The sequence below is a fragment of the Nesoenas mayeri genome, assembly GCF_963082525.1.
Source record: "Nesoenas mayeri genome assembly, chromosome: 3".
Classification (NCBI taxonomy): domain Eukaryota; kingdom Metazoa; phylum Chordata; class Aves; order Columbiformes; family Columbidae; genus Nesoenas; species Nesoenas mayeri.
Window position 1 is genome coordinate 47,561,886 of NC_137544.1, and position 21,545 is coordinate 47,583,430.

Sequence of the window (21,545 nt, forward strand, 5' to 3'; positions counted from 1 at the left end):
CATCCCCCTTCTTGGAAGAATGTGTGGCCCTAAATGCAAGAAGTTAAAGCAATGGAGCATCCACCCCGCCTTTAAGTGTATTTTTCAAAAGATTAATGACCTTCACTGCTAATATGTATGTGTTATTTCTGCTGTGGTTTTGGTTTCCAAAACTTGGGCCTTGTTAAGCCTTTGTCTGCTAGTAATACAGTCCCCAGTCTCTTCTACCCAAATCTGTAACAAATTACTTTGAGGCTTTTTTCTGTAGCGATTCTAAAAATAATTTCTTATTGGAATCCAATTGAATCCAAGGGAAGGGAGGTGATAATCAAATGATGTCACCCTCACGTCTTGCACTGCATCTCACCGCCTGCCAATACTAGCAACTGTTGCTATGTACCCAGGGGAAGGTGATACTCCCAGCCTTTTCTTGGTGCTGGGAAGTGCTCCTTTCCAGTGCTTGCCAGGCCCCTGAGAGCTGCTGACGTCTGTCCCAGGCTTTTCATTTTAGCCTTACTTGTTGGGATAGCTGTGGAGAAACGTGGATCCTGTCCTGTTGGATTCTTTGAAATTTTCCCGTTCCTGGAGAAGACCGTTTCCCAAAACCACTGCCAGTCTGGAGGCCTGATGTGATCTGGGCAGTGAAGTGCCTCTATTGCAGTGCTTGGGAGAGAGCGCTGGGCTCTTGGGAGGAGAGCTCGCTGCAGCGTGCATGGCCATGCCCAAAAAGCCGTGTATCAGGACAAGGGCTACATTTCCCAGCTGGTTTATTTCCTTCTCTCAGTAGTACCCCAGTAAACATGGCTGATGGTAGGTCTCTCCTACCAGCTGGTACTTCCTCTGGGCACTTCCAAAAACAAAACAAACCAAACAAACAGAAAACCCCTGCAAACAGTACAAAACAGCAGGGTTCATTGTCATTTGACACGTCGCCCCAAAAGTTCCTCAATAGTGAACCCAGTCCTGTTGTCAGCAGCAGGTAGGTAGGTGATGTAGCAGGTTGCTTTTCTCTCCAGTAAGAGTCAGCATGAACTGGGGGTTTCAGTACCTGGCAGGCGCTGTTCAGCGAGTCAGAGGGACCGGTCGTCAGCAAGACTAGAGTTGTGGATTATTTTTTTCTTATGCTCTCCTAGCAAAACATGCTGTTGGGCTGTCCCGGATCCACTGTTGATAAGACGTTTTATTGACAGTGTGTGCTCATGAAAGGGTAGACGCCCCTCCTGACGAGCATGTGACAACTATTAATACTCACAAGACTGAGGCTATGGCGCTGTTACGACCTTCCCGACAGCGCTGCTCCTCTGCAAGGCAGAGCCTCGGCTTTGCGGAGACCTCTCCACCGTGCCTAGCGTCAGGCTGACCTCTCTCGGTCTGCGCTTGGGACGGAGCAGACAGGCCTGGCCTTATTCCCCCTGCTTTGGCTGGGTTGTTTGCCTGGAGTCACCCAATGTTGTGCCCTCCTCAGGCTCTGCCAGCTGGCCCCTTCCCTGGCAGGAGGGGAGCGGCAGGTGCGGGGCTCTCCCGTGCCCGCCTGTGTCCCCAAATGACTTCCACCCACCCGGGCGTCGAGGTGGAAACCTGGGAGCAAAACAAGTCAAATGTTCATAAAGCCCTGGTTAGCGCCAGCACGTCTTGGCAACCACTCCCTGCCCGGTCTTGCATTTAAAAGGGATTAACAGTTTTTGTCTTAATTTTGCTACAGTTGTTATCTAAACTGGCAAGCTCTGACTTTGTGCTTTAGGGCAGTGTAAGGGTGCTGGATCGCAGCATGCGATCCTGATTTTGTACAGGATTTCAGTTTTTATTTTCAACATGTGTGGTTTCAAGAGGATTGTACCCAGTTCCAGTAATGTCCTAAATCTGGGGAGGGAGTGGGGGATGGAGAAGGGGCAGGGCAGAAGAAGGCACTCTGTGTTTGTTGGCCAGTGTGCCAGAGCGATGGGATTGGGCTGGAGCACCGAGGTGTTTTACAGTGGTGTAATTCCCAGAGACTCTTTTCCAAGCATGTACACCGTCCCAATATGTAGCAGCACTGCAGCACTAATTGACATGTAAGTGCCTGTAAATGGTGGAGGAAAGTTATTAATTTTGCCTTTCACCAAGTGAAAAAAACCAAAGCTGTCTAAGTGGAAAAAAGGAGAGGAGGAAAAAGCCGCCAGAGTACCAAATTGTGACTCGTTCATAGTAGCTTGTGAAAGTATCTTGAGGTTGTCTATCCTGAAAGCCTTTGAAATTCAAAGACTATGGCCTCGTGCCTCTTGGCACACAGACCAATTCCTTCTCCTCCTGGCAGATTCTGCCTAACAGTTGCCCTTTTTTTCCTCTTTTAAATACTCCTGAATCACAGAGCTGTCTCATTCTGCTTTTCTTCATTCAGGTCTAAAGCCTTAAGGACTGTGTTGAAGTAGCGAAGAGGACAGCGTGTACTGGATGCTAGAGCCAAGGGAGAGGGGGTGGGCAGAGGGAAGAGATGACCCTGTCTTTAGGCTTCGGTCCTAATCCTGCAGACTTTTTGTCTTGTGAAGAGTCCTGCAGAGGTCAGCCAGACTTCTTGCATGAACAGCCATTATTTGCTATTCAGCATCATGCTCAGACAATGCTTAATAATAACAACAGGGCCAGGGCTTGTAATAAGGCATGGATAGGGTGCTTTAGGCCATCTGAATGGAGAGGCTGCTGAAGAGAGGCGTGTGATTTATTACAGAGAATTTTCTCTTGTTTGGCAAGCAGGGCTGAGTTATACCAAACTCTGGAACTCTGAGCAAGTGGCTTCCTGAAAAGAACATATAAATTCAGTGCCACTGTTGTCCAACATGTACTCCCTAGCATTGGCCCGAAGGAGGAAGGATAGTTCAAGTGCATGTGATCTTCCCAGGAGTTATCTGCCCGGGTCACCTAGTTCCCTATGTGCCGGTATCTTGTGCACTCCCATGTTTGGCACTGCCATCAGACCAGGGGACAGCATTTAGAACCGCCCTGTGCTCCCCTTGTGCTTGTGAATATGTTGTTGGCTCTTGCAGTGGGAACCGTTTGTTGGGGCCTGGAGCTGCAGAGCAGCTCACCCAGTGCAGCCCTGAGACAGGGCTGTTGCTCACCAAGGTGATGCTGGAGCAGCAGGAGGGAGGTGAAAATGAGCAAAAATGTCCACCCTCTTTTGCCATAATGCCTTATGAGTAGTTTTAGCATCTCCTAATACAGAAGGCCTGTTAGGTAACTGCGGTTGGTTTCCTGGAAAATCTGCTTCAATCCTTATGTTTTGCTGGACAGACATTGTCTGACAGATGCCTATATTAAGCTACTTCACTAAAATGCACTTTATTAAAATGCAACTTATCATAGAATTGTTTTGGTTGGAAAATACCTTTAAAGTTCTTTGGAAAAGTTCTTTAAGTTCATGGAGTCCATGAGCAACATGGAGTCCAAAGTGCCCAATACTTTTGCAGTGTTGGAAAAAGGATGCTCCTCGATGCATATAGCTTTAACACTTCCCACCGTCCTGACTTCAGTCACTTTTGACACACTCATTTAAGGGTGGGGGGGCAACTCTTCAGCCTGAGTTAAACAAGAGGAACCCAGGTGCTGCCTGCTCCTGCCCGTGCAGGCAGAGAGCCGCAGGAGCAACAGCTGATGAAGATGGCAGCTGCTGCAGATGCAAGGAAAGACAAGTACCCCATCTGCTCCCTCCCACCATCTTCCCCTTCTGTTGACACTATTGCTGTTTGTCCTGCCGAAACCTCATGTGACTGCCTCTACCCGTCTCTCCAAAGGCCCAGAGTATGGTGAAAGGCTGGGCTGCCTCCAGCCTCTTCCTCCTTATTTATGTGTCACAAGAGGAAAAAACCTAGACGGAGATAGGTTGTCCAGGGTCATCCTGTTGTACTTACGATGATAGCAACAATTCATAGCTGAAGCATTTGATTTGTTAACCTTATAAAAGGATGCCATTAAATACTGTATTTAGCTCCTCAGGGGAAGCAGCCTAGTTTCTTTTTCATTTTCCTTTTCTCATCCCTGTTTTAACATTAGTGACTCAGCTGTCACTCTGCTTCACAAGGGCCGCTGGGGTTATAGCTGTGATTGGATAGCGCCAAGAACCCATTTCTGCTGAAAATAATTAATATGGTGCATTTTCACCTCAAAAAGTGCCCGATAGAAAACTACTAGAAGGTTTTCATTAACTTCTACAAGCTTTGAAACTTGCCTGTGAACAAAATTGGAAATGTCTGTGCGTCTCCCCTTATTTATCCTTGTAAACAAAACAAAGTCTGGCAAAGGCTGGTGAATATCTAACCCTACACATTGAGGACATTCCTGTTCAAGTCCACAAAGCAGATCACAGGGTATCCATTTGCATACATGCAAAAGCCTTTGTAGGTGACAATCTGACTTTGCAAGAGGGCACGTGGTCAGATCCTATGAACAAAATGAGTTTCCACCAGCTGTGAAAAAAGTCTGACTAGGGACAGGTGTGGGTTATTCCATCCCCTTAACTTTTTCCATACCACGCTTTGCTAGTCTTTAATGAAAAAGTAGCCTGGTTCATTTCTGCTTTTGTAAATATCCCATCTCCTCTGAGCTTCAATCACAGGAAAAATTAAAAAAAAAGAAAAAGAAAAAAACCCCATAAAGCTAGTTTGTGTTAGCCTGTTTTATATTTTGTATATCAGCTCATATTATAAAAGTGTTAGGAGACCTGCCATAATGTATACTTAATACCTGTTGCTCAGGGTGTTCAGTAGTGGGTACCCTCCCTTTCCCAGAAGAAGGGTGAATATCCCCATGAGCATTTGTCAATGTTCCTTTCTTTGTGTCCTCTTCTGTTCAGCTGCACCTCGAAGGTGCTTGTTTCTTGTGTACGTTTGTTATGAAAATGATACCTGGCATGCTCAGGAGGCCTGACATTCTTGAGCTATGAATACTGTGAACAATGTCATTAAAAAATTATGATCTACAGAGGCACCATCATTCTTAGCATTGTCCTTTAAAATTTGTTCTGTGTGTTGAACCATGTAGGTGTTGAAAAAGGACTTATTTCAGGCAGCATAGTTCCACCAACATAACTCACTGTTTTCCCCCTAAAAGCAGGATGTGACATGTGTCACCCCTACCTGGGGTCTGTGACCTGTTTCTCCGAGAAGCAGAAATTCGTCTGCCTGTCCGGTGTTTTAAAAGAGCAGCAGTCTGCAGGGATTTGTGGGGCCATCCCAGAGTACATACAGCTACTGCAACCCCAAGATGCATAGATTTTTGATTCAGCGAGTCAATACTTAAAATTTTCCAGAGCAGGGGATGGTGTCTGTGAAGTGACACCATCTCAGGGTACTGAGAGGTTGCCTCTATGCTTGTCCTGAAGGGCAGGTAAGCCAAGACTGGTTAGCACTAGCAAATGAAACCAAAGCAACCCTCTTGATTTTATGTTCTGTAGCATCTTTATTGAATTAAGGCTGTTGATACCATAAATTTTCAGATGCATGTGTCTTCTGCTTGCGTAGTCCTTCCCAGAATGTGAGCTCAACTAGACTGCAGCCTTACAGGGTCACAGGATCAGTAATGCTTGTCCTAGTACCTGGTGATGACCTTGGCTGTTGGCGCAATTAAGTTCCTGAAACCCATCACCCTTGTGGCTTCGTAGCTGCCTTTGAAAAATGCCCTAGTCTATGTACTGAGTGATACAAGGGCCCCACCGTGTCTCAATGTTGGCTTCCGGAGGGATTACTCATGTGTACAGCTTCAAACTGGGAACATGAAAAGGCTCCTCCACTCATCGTTCTGCTATTCGGGTTCCGGTGTCAGGGTGGGGCACTAACAAAGCACCGAGACGTGCTGAAGCGTTTTGATGCAGCCTAACTTTAGGCTCAACATTTAGCACTTGTCATTGTGATTATATCAGTGACAGTGATCTTAGTTTCTCAGATTAGGTAAATACCTTTTTTTTTTTTTAAAAAAAAAAGGATTATTTTTATACCTGTGTATTTACCTGGGTCTTGAGGTTTCTGGGATGGTGCTGCTGCCAGTTGCATGTGAAACAGGAATGTCCTGCTTACTGTAGCAAAGGGCTGATTCATTGGCAGCATAATAGGTGTCATCTTTCCTTTTGTCAGCTCCTCAGGTCTATTTTACCTCTGCAATGAACAGAAAATAAATTTTTAAAAAATCCAGTAAAACCAGCAACATGCCAGTCATCCCAGTGAGATAGATGAGGTTCAGTGAAACCAACAGTTTCTAAATGGGGCTAGGTGAGGCTGAGATTAATCCGGAGGGGCAGAGGGGGAGTTTTGTGAGTCCCAGTGGGGGTGAGCTCTCTGAAGCCACCATGCCCTGGGAGGTGCTGGGAGCAACTGTCCCAAAAGGGGCCACAGTCCCAAAGCCTCCCTGTGCAAAGGGTGAGATCCACCTTCACCAGCAGGGAGGGTCAGGCACTAGCAGAGGAAAACGGAAAGATGGGCTGGTGGGCTCCTTTGCTGGAGGCACCCATTTGTCCCCACTGACTGCCAAGGGGAGGACGGCATCGCTAGCTCAGATGTCAAGGTCTGGCTTGGAGCTGCCCAGGCTGGGTAAGGAGAGATCAATTTTAAGGCTCTATAAAGCTTCCTCCATACGAGAAAAAAAACCAAAACCACAAAATTTGTCAACTTGAGATTGCAGACAGGGCATCACAGCGTGGAAACAAAAGCTACGTGCCTTGGCGGTGAGTTTGTGGGCAGGGCTGGTTTTGGGGCTGGGTGTCCCGATGTAATGCGTCTGTGGACGTCAGCTTAAAGAATGGGCTGGGGAAAGGTTCCTGAAGTAAACCCACCTCACTACTCTTCGTGTAAAAGCGGTGAGGAGATGGATGTTTTTGTCCACCCATGTCATCTGGCACAGCATGAGCTTGGTTTGTGTATACAGAAGGCGAGTCTGTATAATTTTTCAAATATGTTCCTAAATGTAGTGTTTGAAATAGATGCCTCAGCACGGAGGGAATATGCAGAAAACCAAAAGAAATCAAGAGGCTAGGTAGGACCCATGTGTTAATCTCGGGATGAAAGCAGAATGTGCATCAGAATACATCAAAAGGAAAACTGATCACTTTCCACTTTCAAAAGGCATTAATATTTTACAGCTACTATTACATTTTGAAGAGCACGCAGGTATTTATTGGTAGTGCCATAGCTACCCAGTCCCGAGTAGTGAAGGAGGAGATACCAGTTTTTCAAGTTGTTATGTTCGCTCACCACTGTTCTCCTAATTCATACCACATCTGCACTGGCACCGCAGTAACTCCGTGGATACCTGGAGTCGTGGTTGTGTGTTCCCACACTAGCTACCCTTTCCAGGAGGCTCCCAAGGGGATTTTTGCTCCTAAAAATCAGTGGGTCAGATACACTGAGAGTCACAAGGTGTTCCTTGGCTTTCCCTGGTGCCCAGGCCCATGGTACAGGGCCATTTCCTTTGCCGTGTCAGTTGCCGATGGAAGCGCATCATATTTTAAAATGTACTTTTTATTCTTTTTTTTTCTAATCTTCTGGTTCAATAACAGACTAACTATGTGCTTAAAATAGCATGGGAGAGGGGTCCTGTTTCAGATTAGTCTACGCAGCAGAAGTGCCGGGGGCTGTTTTGGAGGTTGCTTGAAGGCTTTCTCACAAGAAGGTCTCAGATGCCTGTGCCGGCTTCTGAAGGCTTTGCTTAAGCCTGATCAAACTCAGTCAGGTGACAGCGTATCAGATCTGTTCCTCTCATCAGTCACACGTCAGCCGTAACTGTCACCAGATTCACAATTTAACGTGCACAGCTCAACACTTCCAATTAATCCGGCCTGGGTATAATATTAAACAATCTATCATTTCAGAGCTAGCACTTTACCAAGCCACGTGCAAGGCAGCCTTGCACTTTGGTAAGGCAGGAGCCCCAAAAGGATTTCTTCATGCACATGGATTTTACCACTGTGCGGTGGAAGGTATTGCAGGTTTAGTTGCATTTCACAGGCTTAGGAAGTGTTAAAAAAAATCAACTCGTGACCACAAAAAAATTTCAAAAAGTAGAGATTTATAATAGGTGATTCAGCAATGGGAGGCTTTTGTGATCTTTTATGGGAAGTTACTATTTTTAGTGAATTAGTATAAGCAGTAGCATCACTCACACTTATTTATAAAGGCATGAAAGAACGCCCATACATATTCCTAAATAGTCTGTGTATAGTAATGGCCGTATGCTGAGAATGAGCAAAAATAGAATTGAGCACTCTGGTCTTCACAATGCTGCACAAGGGTTGTGCTGGGATCTTTGCATCTAAGAAATTAAAAACAGAGGTTTGTTGGGATTTGTGTGTGTGTGTGTGTTTTGGTTTTTTTGTTTGTTTGTTTGGTTGTTTCTTCTAGTGCTTCTTTCTAGCAAAACAAACCCAAAGCCTTTGGGGTGAAAGTCTGCCTTGCAGTAAAATTGCATTGTTTTCACTGAGGTCTAACTGAGTGGCCACTGAGGTTTGTGTGGACTCTTCCAGTAGCTTCAGCAGCTGGTGGATTGGGATTGTACTGACAGTGGTAGCTATTTTTATGAGAGTTACTGTACGTATAATATTCGGGTTGATTAGTTGTGTGTGCTTGCACTTCTCTTGGGGACCTGTGGCACAGAGGAGGAGAAGTGCAGCGATACCTTGCTGAAGGGGCTGCACAAATACAGTGCGGTGTCATTTCCAAAGTTCCTACAGAGGAAACGCTTTAAATGCTGGGGTTTCCATTAAGAAAATAATAATAATAACAAAAGTTAGCTGCTGTTGACACTGCTCCTGAACAGAAATTAAAGGTGTTTTGATCTCGCTCTACAAAATCTAGCCATGTGTGTCCATTGCAGCTTTTTTGTATGCAACTCCTTGCTTAAGTTCAGTAAATGGCATCATCTTCCCTTCTCTTGTGAACTGCGTTTGTGTCCCAGTCAGGCCCACGCTGAAGTGCCTTGGGATTCTCATGAATTAAGTTAAATCCTGTGATGAAAATTAATCGTGTTCTTGAATTTCGGGCAGCCACAATACGAAGCACATGGAAGGGAGTGAAAAAGGTGACTCCTGTTGAAGTGCCTTTAACAACTGCCTGATGACGTTGCCTGTCTCCAGATGCCCAAATCCTTTTTTCACATGGAAAAGCGTTGGCTTAGCATGCAGAGGCTAATGCTTTATTATTTAGGGGGTTTCCTTAGGACAGGGCACCAAGGTACATGGCTCATGAGGCCGGGAGGAGTTGCTGGAGAGCTCAAGCTTGTTCTTGCTCCACAGCTGCATTAGTTAAAATACCAACATTTTCCTCGCTCTCTGCTTCCCGTCTCCCAACACCCCACGGAAAAAAGAAAATGGTAACCAGCATGCTCTACTCGCAGCAAAACAAATGTTATTTATTAGAGTCCTCCTGTGGTCAGAGGATGTCTGACTGTAAAATAACTGGAGATTTTTCTGCTAACTGGAAGCGTGATGCTCTGAGACAATTTCCAGGCAGTGTGTATTTTCAGCTAAGTTTTATTTACGTCAGCTTAGTGATTTGCAATATCACTGTTTGCAAAGAGTGAGGCAGCAGTTGTTTTAGCAAGGATTATTTTTTAGTGGTTTTGTTTGGGTTTTTTTTAGGAAAACTTTTGATTAAGTTGTGACTTCGTTCCCTTAGCTTCACGTGTTGACGTGCTTCTCTTTGCAAAAGGGGGGCATCCAACCTCCTTGGCGGGCACGTCGCTTGCCGCCTGCCCTTGTAGCAAGGAGCAGCTGGGGCGGGGGGGGACGGGGCGCCCGTCGTTAGGGAGGGTTTGTTTTCACTGCGCTAATCACCTTCTCCTGTCATAATTTGGCACGACGCGGCGCCTTGCGTGCGGGACGGAGGCAGATCAGCGTATGCTCTCCTATCTGAGCCAGCACATTTCGGAGGATAAATCTTTGCTGGACTTAATGTTCTCTCAAGAAGCTTTAATATCCCCCAAGGCTCTCTGCTCTTCCTGGGAATGGGGGACAGTGGGCGGGCAGAGCTAATTACAGCAGAGGCCTCTTCTAGCCCTCCCCTACCACCAAGGTCAGAATTACTCCTTTGAAGAGAGGATGAGGAGGGGAATGCACAGAGCCACCCTTCAGATGCTGAGTTCACTTTTTCGCCCTAAATCTGTGATTTGGTTGGTTAGTTAGTTAGTTTGTTTGTAACCCTTTTCCTGCAGGAGGCCATGCTTGGGTGGCAGGACTCAGCGTGTGTCATCCCATGTGTCCTGTCCAGGGCTGTCAAGAGGGTGGACTTTGCCAGCTGCATGCAAAGGGCTGCTGGATGTCCCTGGTGGGACCCTGGTGGTTTCTCACCACCTGCTTCTGCTGAACAGCTGGTGGGATTTGCAGGAGCTGCCTTAGGAACTTGCACATCATAGAATAGTTTGGGTTGGAAGGCACCTTCAAAGGTCATCAAGTTCAACCCCCCATGATACAGATGATACCAAACATCAAGCATTGAAAGTGTTTGGATGTCAGGAAAGAGTTGTCTTTCTGCATCTAATTTGCTTAATGCTTTTTTTTTTCACCTTGCAACTTCCATAATTTAGGGAAAATGTAACAATCCAGAATACATAATACTTAGTTTTATGTGGCAAAAGATGTGTATCAGTACAACATGGCTGAATAGATATTGTGGGTGGACTTATGTTTTAGTTTTTTGCTTTTTCTACATCTCCAAAGCATCCTCACTTCTTCATTAAATTATATTTCTGGTTTGCAAAAACTCATGGGAAAGAGGAAGAAGTTCTCAGACCTATTTGGGTTGGGGATTTTTAAGTTCCTTGGGAAGAGCGGTACTGCAGCCTTACAGAGCGAGGCAGAAGATGACTGTTTTAAACCAACAGATTGGTACATCCTAAAGATCTCCTTGCCTGGACTCACAAAACCCTTTCACCAGAAATTCCTGTGTACGTGCACACAATTGGCAACTTTAATTATTTGTAATTTTGGGGTCACTGTGTCTGTTTTCTTGTTTACTTGCAATTAAATTTCACTGGAGACTTGAAAGCAAAAACTAAAACTGGTAGTTGAGGCAAATTTTGAGTTACTTCATGAGAAGGCACAAACACTGGTCTGGACAGGTGGGCAGAATGTGTTGGATTATCCAGAACCTCCTGTGTTAGCGACAATTGAATGCAGAGAAAGCAGTTTGTTTCATCTTTTGTTTGATTTTTGTTAGAGGCCCTCTGTAAGGGTGTTCATCCCAAGGGAGATCTGTGCAACAACTTTTTGAGCAAGGTGACGTGGGATGTAAACTGAAGTTCAGGTGAGCAAGCAGAGCTGTGGAGAAGCAGGGCTGCCTCTGGTCATCTGGCAGCTCACAAGCTCAAGTTATTTTCATGGTTTCTTTCCAGTGTTACGATATGTGGTGCCTTTTCCTACTGCATGGCTACCAGACAACTTCATGTGTTGAAGTTAGAACATTAAATATGTGAATACAGTATAAAATAAAGTATAATTCTCCCAAGTGAGCATTAGCAGCATTTATGGGTCTGCAGATAGCGTTTTTCTCCTATCGTGTCCTGGTATCCCAATTGTTAAAATAAACAACTACTTTTGATTTATAGGGATAACTTTACAGTTTAGGAGCCTGTATCTGAAATAACAAATTAGCCACTCACTACAAAACACTGAAATAAAAACAGACCAGTGTGTAACTTGGACTCAGCAGCCACCAGCTGCACCTCGTCTTGCTAATCTTTAGGCTTTTTTTTCTTTTTTTTTTTTTTAAGCAGGGGCTTTTAAGAGTTAAGTTACACAACTCTCTTTTTATTTTTAAAGTGAGTGGATTCCTTGTTGCGTTGTTGAGGATGATAAATTGATACCACATGTTACTTCCAGACAAAGACGACTCTGTACTGCAGTGGAAGCACTTGCAGCTGGTGTCTGAGTTAATGGACGGGCTCCACAAGGTAAACATGGCTTGGAAGAGGCTGAAACAGGCACAGGGAAGGGGAATTTTCTCCGTTTAAAGGCTTGAGCATTTGCTTCTGTTGCCTGACCAGGACGGAGTGTTGAAATCACGTGCAGCCCAGCCTTTCTGGGAGACTCATTCAGTTGTTTGTATCAAACCGGGTATATAGCACTTTGGAAATGTTTGAATGTCCTCTCTGGGAACTTAGCTGTTTGCAGTCTTACCAAAATATCAGGAGAGACACATGTAATTAGGACATGGTAGCTGGTTTTTTTTTTTGCAAGCAAAATGTGGCTAGTTCCCTTGAGGGGTACTAACTGAACAAAAAGCGGTGCAATGGATTGACATTTATAAAAGTTAAGAGCATGGCCTGAAGTTTGGGGAATGTGCTGTCACCCCACGTGTTGCTGCCCTGGCCGCCAGCAGGTACCCAGCTGCATCAGCCTAAGCCGCAGTAGGGCAGCAATGCTGCTTGCGGGTGGAACTGTAGCACCCTCTGCTCACATCAAATCCGACCTGCCTCGTGTTCCTCTGCCCCGGATCTTCCTCATCTCCAGGGGCTGGTCATTCTTCCATGCAGGACGACTTCATAGGGGAGTGGGACCTGGCTGGGCTGGGCTCAGTACTGTACGGGATGCTCTTGATCTTTTCTGCAGGAACTTCGGTCTTCGAGTCCAATATAAATAGCAACACTAATAAAGGGAGAAGCTCATCATATTCATTTTCTACTCCGCTCTTGCACAGTCCGTATGTTGTACTCATCAGTGGTGTCTGAGATCTTTCCAAGGTGTCTGCAGCCTGGCTAGCATCTGTCCTACCTACATATGGTCTTCAGGACAGATTGATGGAAGTTCCTTTCCAGACCTTTGAAAGTTTCTGATTGCATTTTGTCATGGAAAAATGTGTTATATTTCCCTCACCATGGCCTAAAATGTCTTCTCACATAAGTCAAAGAAAAATCCCCATTAATTTGATCAGCGGTGGATTCAGATGATAAACTGTATTTTCTTTGCTTCCTCACCTCCTTTGTGGCTTGTTGTATGGTCATATAGTACTAATGCACGTGGTTGTGAGCAAAGATTGTCTCATGATATTTTCCTATATTTTAAGCAGATCGGCACATTCTTTGACAGCTCAGAAACCAGGTAGAAAATACAGTTATTTCCATCTAGAGTGCAGCCTGGTAGCACAGCACAACAGCCCTTACTGATGTGAGCTGTCAATCAATCCCAGTGACTTCTGTAGCAAATCTTGCATGTGAAAGGATAATAGGATCCAGCCCTAATTTGGTTTGGCAGAGCATCCAACACAAGGGGAAACCAAGAAACTCAGATACTCTTGCTGAAGAGGTTAGCGGAGGAGGTTACATGAAAGAAGTGGGTTTTAAGGCAGTGTTTGAACAGAGGGTGGAGACGGGGTACACAAAAATAAATTGGCCCATAATTATGCTTAAGAAAACAATCTTCCTACAGAAGAAAAGTAAAGAAAAGCAGAAGCCAGAGCGTAAATGGCATATTGCGTAATGTAAAGAAAAACAAACTGCTTGGATTTTTTATAACCACCAATTTTCAGTGCAAAAGTATTATTACATTCTTTCATTATTTGTGCAATACCAACACTGAGCAAAAAGATATAAGAAGAAAATTACACGTGTGCACATATATGCAGGAGCCCTCATCCTGAAAGGTGCCTCAGTCTCACAATTTTACCTTTTAGGATTTTTCGTGGATTTAGGCCAAATAGTTTCATACTGTGGCTACCACCAGCAGAAATAAACCATTTCATGAGAATACCATAGGTTGAAAACTGTTAGCTGCTAGCACTTTGGCTGAGTGTTTTTATATCTGAAGCTATGTGCCATGTTAGGTGTGCCATCTTGGATGTTTCTTTTCTGTGTTTTCTAAGATTTCTTTCATTAGCAAGAGTCATGGTGCTGTGTATTCTTATATCCAGCATTTTTAGGTGGGGAACAGCATGGTTTCTGTGGCTCTCGTGGCCTGGCTTGGTGTGGTGCTCTACATCTGGTTGTCTTCGTCCTGTTGCCAACTCTTTGCAAGGAGAGATCCCCATGTGAATGTTCTTACAAGTGGTTGTCCATGAAAGTCACAAGTGGTTGTCTGTGAATGTGAGAGCTACCTGCCTTGATGCAGTACAGGCTGGAGATTTTTTTTTAAAAAAAGGGTTATTAAAAAAACAACAAACAAACAAAAACACCACCAAAACCTCCACCACCAAAACCCAGCAATTTTCCAGCCAACTGGGAGAAACTGAAGAAGAAAGCAGTGGCGCCTGGTTATTAGAAGTTAGAAACAGACTGTTCCCAGACTCAAAATATAGTTAAAATGTCATCAGTTAAATAATAAAAAGCTCTTTCCTTCCTTAGACTGAAGAACTATTGTGCTGCAACTCAATCCACCGTATTTTGATGGCATGATAGTCCCTTAGAAATGTACAAGTTTATAGCTGAGGCACTGACCCAAACTTCTCTTGAGTATGTCTGCAAAGTCTGGTCTGTTGTTTGTGCAAATTGTTTAAAACATAACAGTTGCTATTTTGAACCGTAGTCCATATGATTTCTCTTTTCATTAAGTGATAATCACAGCCGCGTCTGCTGTCTGTGTACGAGAAGAACTTCAGGCATGTTTTCCATTTCACAATCTGACAAAAACCACAACAGGGGGAAAAAGGCATTTTATACTGAAAAGAATAGCTTAAAAAAAAAAAAAACTGGGCTGTGCTTCTTTATACATCAAATGTGTCTCCAGTTCACTTATGTCAAACATCCATTTATCCTAAGGATGCAAATGTCGAGATGCCTATGAATGATTTGTTGATTGATTTATTCTTTGCCTGTTTGAATCTGGAATTTCTTCAGTGCTTTGTAAATGAAGGACACTTATCTTGGATGGTTTGAATGTGCTGTGATCCTGTTGACTTTGTGCTTTTAAAACATGCTGGTAGAACAAATACATTTTTCTTCCTCTTTAAAGATATAACTGGTAATTGCCAAAATTTAAGAAAAAAGAACTTATGCAACTTTTACAACTTTATCATCTTTAACCTGGAGGGACAGCACAACTGTTTTTTCAAAGGAATGTGGGATAGCTCCAAAAATCTTTGGACTTGCACATGGAGGAAAAAAAACAACAAAACCAAAAAACACACACACACACAAAACAAAACCCCAAAAGCATTCTCACTAACAAATAGTACCTTGTGCTTCGTTTGAGCCATATTTTAAGCCCAAGATCAGCAGGATGAGTGGATTTTGATTTAAATCTGGAATCATTTCACTAGTGCTGCTGCGGGCTGATTTTGTCTGCCTCTTTCTCTTTCTGGGGTGATTATCACTGGTTTGAGCCAACAAGTGTTTTGGATGGTAGATGTTGCTGATATGTGGAGGCGGGCAATACGGAAGGGCAGACTGTGCCCAGGATCCCCTGAAAGCCTTGTATCTTGTAGCATCCTGTACGGCACAGTGTGTCCCACTGTGTACAGCAGCTTTATACAACTGTATCTAGCACCTTACAGAAGCAGAGATATTGTCAGATTTTTGATTTGTCTTTGCAGCTGTTATTTTAATGAACTGATGGCAAGATTGCTGATAGTATGGAGGTTTGTCCTGAGTCCAAAGTAGGGGAGATACTTCTAGTTCCTTGCTAGCAGGAATGGAGCTGTGTGACAGTCCCTTCCTTCGGGTGCAACTTACGGGGATGTAGGGATGGGCACCAGGAATGCACAGCTAGTGCAAGCACAGGGCTTGCTTTGCAGCAGCCACGCTCCAGCCCTCCTGTATCCACCACCAGAGAAACCCATGTTGGTGTCCAGGAGGGCCCAATGCTTTTATTCATATTGCTGTTTTCATGTGATGCTGGTTTTGTGATTGAGATTTGGGTAGCAAAACAAGAGGGGAGCTGGTCTTGACGTTTTGTTTTCTTCCTTTCCCACAGAATTCAATCCGGCACAACTTGTCACTCCACAGCCGCTTCGTCAGAGTGCAAAACGAAGGCACTGGGAAAAGCTCTTGGTGGATGATTAATCCAGATGGTGGAAAAGGTGGCAAGGCGCCCCGGAGACGTGCTGTGTCGATGGACAACAGCAACAAGTACACGAAGAGCAGAGGGCGGGCGGCTAAGAAGAAGGCAGCCCTGCAGACCGCCCAGGAGACGAGCGAGGACAGCCCTTCTCAGCTCTCCAAGTGGCCGGGGAGTCCCACCTCCCGTAGCAGTGACGAGCTGGATGCATGGACAGATTTTCGCTCCCGTACAAATTCAAACGCCAGTACGATCAGTGGCCGCTTGTCACCGATTTTGGCAAGCACCGAGCTAGATGATGTTCAAGATGACGACGCTCCACTTTCTCCCATGCTCTACAGTAGCCCATCGAGCTTGTCCCCATCAGTAAACAAACCATGTACTGTGGAGTTGCCTAGGTTGACTGATATGGCTGGGACAATGAATTTGAACGATGGACTGACAGATAACCTCATGGATGATCTCTTGGACAATATAACACTCCCTCCCTCCCAGCAGTCGCCTACAGGAGGGATAATGCAGAGAAGCTCCAGTTTTCCGTATGGTTCCAAAGGTTCAGGGCTGGGTTCCCCGTCAAGTAGTTTCAACAATGCTGTGTTCGGGCCATCGTCCCTGAATTCCCTCCGCCAGTCACCCATGCAGACCATTCAGGAGAACAAGCAGGCCACCTTCTCTTCCATGTCTCATTACAACAACCAGACGCTGCAGGATCTCCTCGCCTCTGATGCACTTAGTCACAGCGATGTCATGATGACACAGTCTGACCCACTCATGTCACAAGCCAGCACAGCTGTGTCCGCCCAGAATTCCCGCAGGAATATAATGCTCCGCAACGACCCCATGATGTCATTTGCTGCGCAGTCCAGCCAGGGCGGTCTGGTCAATCAGAGCCTGCCTCATCACCAGCACCAGTCCCACAACTCCTCTCTTAGTGGCAGCCGTGCCTTGTCCAATTCCATCAGTAACATAGGCTTGAGTGACTCGAACAGCTTGGGATCCTCCAAACATCAGCAGTCATCTGTCAATCAGTCTATGCAAACACTTTCTGACCCGCTCTCAGGCTCCTCTTTGTACTCCTCTAGTGTGAACCTCCCGGTCATGGGACACGAGAAATTCCCAAGTGACTTGGACCTGGATATTTTCAATGGGAGCTTGGAGTGTGACATGGAGTCCATTATCCGCAGTGAACTCATGGATGCAGATGGGCTGGATTTTAACTTTGATTCCCTCATCTCAGCCCAGAACGTTGTCAGTCTGAATGTGGGGAACTTCACTGGTGCTAAACAGGCTGCATCACAGAGTTGGGTACCAGGCTGAAGGATCTTTGAGAACAGGGAAAATGGGCAAACAGGTCAGTGCCCCATAGACGTGGTAAAATACTTGGTTCCTTAGTTTTATTGGAGTTTGCGCCAAACACTTAACAGTTACTGCACACTAATAGTATTAATTTGGCTTGTGATGGCTTGCTTTGTGTTGGCATGTGCAACAGGAGCAACCAATAAACATTTGGAGGTGCGGAGGGAAATGAGACGACGCTATAAAAGCTGTTCGGCTGCAACACTGTCAGCACGCATCTGATGCTATGCGTCCTTCTTAATTTAGCCATGGGAAATGTTAATGACAAATCAGGCAAACCAAGGTGGAATATTTGTGGGGTTTAGGAATCACAGAGTCTCAACTTGTCTCCTTTGAAGTCGCAACAGATGAATTCTTCTCTGTAGCCGATGCTGCTCAAGGCCAAGCTGTGTTACATAGGCATGGGGCAAGGGGCTTTGCAGTCAGTGCAGCAATAATGCTGCAGAGGAGGAGGAAGAGCATCAAGATCAATGCATGCACTGAGGACTGGGTGTGTGGGACAAATGTGGGCTGAATTAGAGTTGTATTGCTGCTGTGGTACAGCAATGCTAGCAAAGTTGTTTGTTTTGGTTTGGTTTGGTTTAAAATTGTATTTCTTGGAAAAAAAAAGACGTAGCAAATGGAGGAATTATACCTTGAAATAGCAAAGGTGGCATTCTAGTCCCAGAGATGTGCTGTGTTTAATGTTTTAAATATGCAAAAATTGTTGGTCCCTCCCTGGACTGGGGTGGGTATCATTTTCTTTTGGACTCCACCAACAGAATATCTGTAGTTCTGGGTTCTGACGTAGGTGCTTTTCGAATGTTAGCCTCTTCAGATTAATTTTTTCCAGATTGATGTGTTTTTTTCCATTGCTTCTTTTCCACAGCTGGGGACATTTGAACTTATAAACATTGTTTCTGTCATCCTTTGTGATTTTGCAGGCTCCTGCCCATGCCGCTGCCTGCTCACACGTACATATTCACTGACTCATAGGGTAGGTGCCACACAAAGTGCCCTTTCTCCTTTGTTTATTTATCAGTATAAGGGACTCGATTTCAAAATATAGTAGGATAAAAGGTTAGCTATAAATTATTGAAAGTGTTCTATTAACTTCAGAATAGTATGTAGGGTATCCCAGTGGTGAGGTTAAATGAGGTTAAATTCATTCAGTTTGCAGCTAACTTCCAACTTCCTTATTTTCTGGATTAAGGATGGAAAGAAGCAGTTGGTGTCATTTGACTTTACTCTTCATAATTTGCCCCTTTCATCTTTAATTGAGTTTTCATTCTCTGTTTCGCAGTTAGCTGTTCGAGGGGAAGCTTAGCAGTAGATGAGCAGCAGTGGTGAACCTCCTGAAGGTCTTCCCTTGCGTATGGAGTACTGCAGGAGACATCTACTGTGATCTGCTATCTGAGGGAGAACGAGATGACACAGGAATCCTCCTTTCAGTCATTCTGCAAAGCTGCCTCGCTCCAGTGGAGCGGTTGGTTTGCTTTCTCTGCTACTGGGAGGATTTCTCTGGTTCTTTTGCTTCTTCTTGTGGAAAGCAAGAGGGTTGCAGAGCATGGCCAGGAGATGGGCTGTGGGAACAGGCTGTACAGGACGACATGTCCCACTGACCCTGCACAGGACAGCAGCTTGACAAGGCCAGGGCCACAGCTGAAATCTGGTTTTCCTTCAGTCCCAGTGCTGCAGAATTTAAGAAAAGAGAGGGGGAAGAAAAAGGATTGACTTGTGAGCCAGGAAGCAACAACTTGCAGGTCATCACGCTTGCTGATCACTTCTCTCTTCCTCCAGGTGCATGAGCTGTTTGGATCTAGAAACCATTTTTGCATGAGGTAAAAAAAAAAAAAAAAGGTCCATAAGAATTTTATTGCTGGGAAACATCCAACAGTGCGGTCTGCCAAATGTGGCCTAAAAAGTAGATTTTATTGACAGCTTTGCTTGATAGAAGGTAAATAGGGCGGCCTCCTGCTTTCATATCCTTGTTGGCTGTGCATGGGTAGAAGACGGCTGCAGGGAGACCTGCCTGGGCAGCATGGAGGAGGCACACCATGCCACCTCCTCACCGATGCTCGCCCCTGCCCCTTCACCCCAGCCCGTGCCATTCACGGAAAGTGTAGCCTCTCTGATCTTGTTCAGGCTGTTCCCTCAATAACAGAACTGACACATCTGTGTGAGTGGAGTCTCGTTGCAGAGGACAGATTTATTAACGAGACAGCTCTCCTCAGCGGATTACTGTCCAGTCATCTGTGGAAGCCTCTTTCCCTCTCTCTGACAAGGGGACCGGCTGCTGCGGGCTGCCTCCGGTATCAGGTGCAAGTGAAGATGATTTCTGCTGAGCTGGTTCATCATGCACCATTCCTCCTCTGTTAAGCAGCGCCATTTGAGAATTTGCCTCCCTACGAGCATCTCATGTTTTCATAGAGGTGCCTCGTGTGACATCAGATACAGTCATTCTGAATTGCATTTTCTGTTACTTCTCTATTTTGGTGTCACAACAGGGACCCTTAAATTAAAATCTTTGCAGGCTTGGAAACTGGGGAATGCTTTCAAGCTGAGGAGCGTGGTGCTTGCTTACACTAAATCCATTTCACCAGGGTGGCCAGGTGTGTTTCGCAGGCAGACAGAAGCAGTTACAATGGGCTATTGGCATACCTGGGAATAGTGAGTGCTGTGTTCTCCATGAAAAATAAAAGGAACGTTGGAGTCAGTTTTCAGGAAAAAAATAAGAAGCCAAATACAAGGTATTTAGGTTATACATACCCTAGGTGTAGAGAGGGGGTTTACTTTGGAAGAAAATCAACTACAGTTTCTTCATAAGGGAAGTGAAAAACCTGTGCCGAAGATGCCACCATTGCTGATTTAGTGGCTGTGCACGTTTGCTGCACACAAGCCTGTGCACGGTCCCTGGAGAGAGCCTTGCCTGGTCCCTCTGTGCTGGCCCGGCCCATGAGGCTGGCCATGCCCAGCCTTTCCAAGGGCCATCATTGAGGCGTATAAATGAATTTGGGGTTGTTTTGTTTTGTTTTGTTTTCTCTTGTAAGAAGGAAAGGAGAAAATCAATATGCTTTTTTCTTGCTTTGTTCACCCAGCCATAATTTTCGCCTCTTAAGCTGGCTGGGGCTTCTGTTGCTCTGTCTCTACCTCCTTCCCAAGAGCACTGGATATGCCCTCTACCCGCTCAGATAACTATCACCTTGTTTTTTTCAGCTTGTTTATCAATAAATAAAGACGTCTCCTTTCCTTCACCTGTGTCTAAAATACCTTTTATTTTGAAATCAATGAGTCTTCTCTTAGCCTGGGGTTCCCATAGCTCCATGCTTTGCTCCATGGTCCTTCTCAGCCACCAAGTCTCAAGGGACTTGGCATTCACCAAGGAGCAGTTGTGAACAGACAGGCACAGTAGACCACTGGGGTGTTTACTGCTGCTTGGAATGTCAGGAGCCTATGATCAACTATCGCTTGGGCAAACATTTCCTTCAGTATCAAAACCCATCTAAGAAGTTGTTTTTACCTTGGTTCTTTCAGTGATGCAGTTTACAAGGGCACTGCACAGGCAGCGATGCTGGGAGGGCTTGGGCAGGGGCTGGAGGGTGGCTGAGCACAAGCAGGGCAGAAACTTCTTGGGCTGGTTTCACCATCTGAAAAACTCATCCAGCTGCATCTTATGAGACAGATTTCAATGTGCCATTTAGGGGCATGTCTCTGGGCTCCATAACAGAGCTGTTCTGGAGTCACGTTGACTTGAGAATTGCAAGTAAAACACTTCACAGATCAGTTGAAGTCACTCACTTTGCCCTGTCATCATCTAGGTACCACACGATCTTCCTGTAGCAGTAGAGTGCACAAGGTGCTAATAGCAACATCTTGTAACATTCACACAATTTGGTGACTAACATCTCTCATAAAGCAAAATCCTATGAATTATAACAAAATGCCTGTTGATATTTCATTAGTCCATATCAGTTTGAACTACCTGACAATTTTTTAACTGGCGTTCAACCTGTTTCTGGGTGAAATTCATACCAAAGATGAAAGCACAGTTCTGAGGATGACTTACTGTTTGCTACACCACCATCTTAAAAGTCGAAGTAGATAGTGAAAACATCTCCATTTGGATGGAGTTTTGAATCAGAAAGCTCTGTACAATATGCCACTAGGAAGATTATTTTTATGCTTTACCAGAAAGCTTGTTTTCTGTTCTTCAAGGCTGAAATGTGGAAAGCAGAATCAGTGGAGCTCTTTCCTTTGGAAGCTGACGGCCTCAGCACCACAGCTATACTTC

At 45.1% G+C, this 21,545-nt stretch overlaps 1 protein-coding gene across 5 annotated transcripts in view; it reads left to right on the forward strand.

The window, feature by feature from the left end:
- The window catches only part of FOXO3 (forkhead box O3), a 247,925-nt gene that overhangs the window by 61,884 nt on the left and 164,496 nt on the right, over positions 1 to 21,545 (forward strand). For 2 of the 5 annotated variants that reach the window (XM_080341061.1, XM_080341063.1), the window contains exon 2: positions 15,836 to 20,508. In XM_080341061.1, coding sequence (XP_080197187.1) covers positions 15,836 to 17,236 — 1,401 coding nt within the window. In that variant the 3' untranslated portion in view covers positions 17,237 to 20,508. Of the gene's footprint in view, positions 1 to 15,835; positions 20,509 to 21,545 lie in introns of those variants that run through there. The other 3 variants (XR_013921930.1, XR_013921931.1, XM_080341062.1) reach the window with 3 other exon arrangements.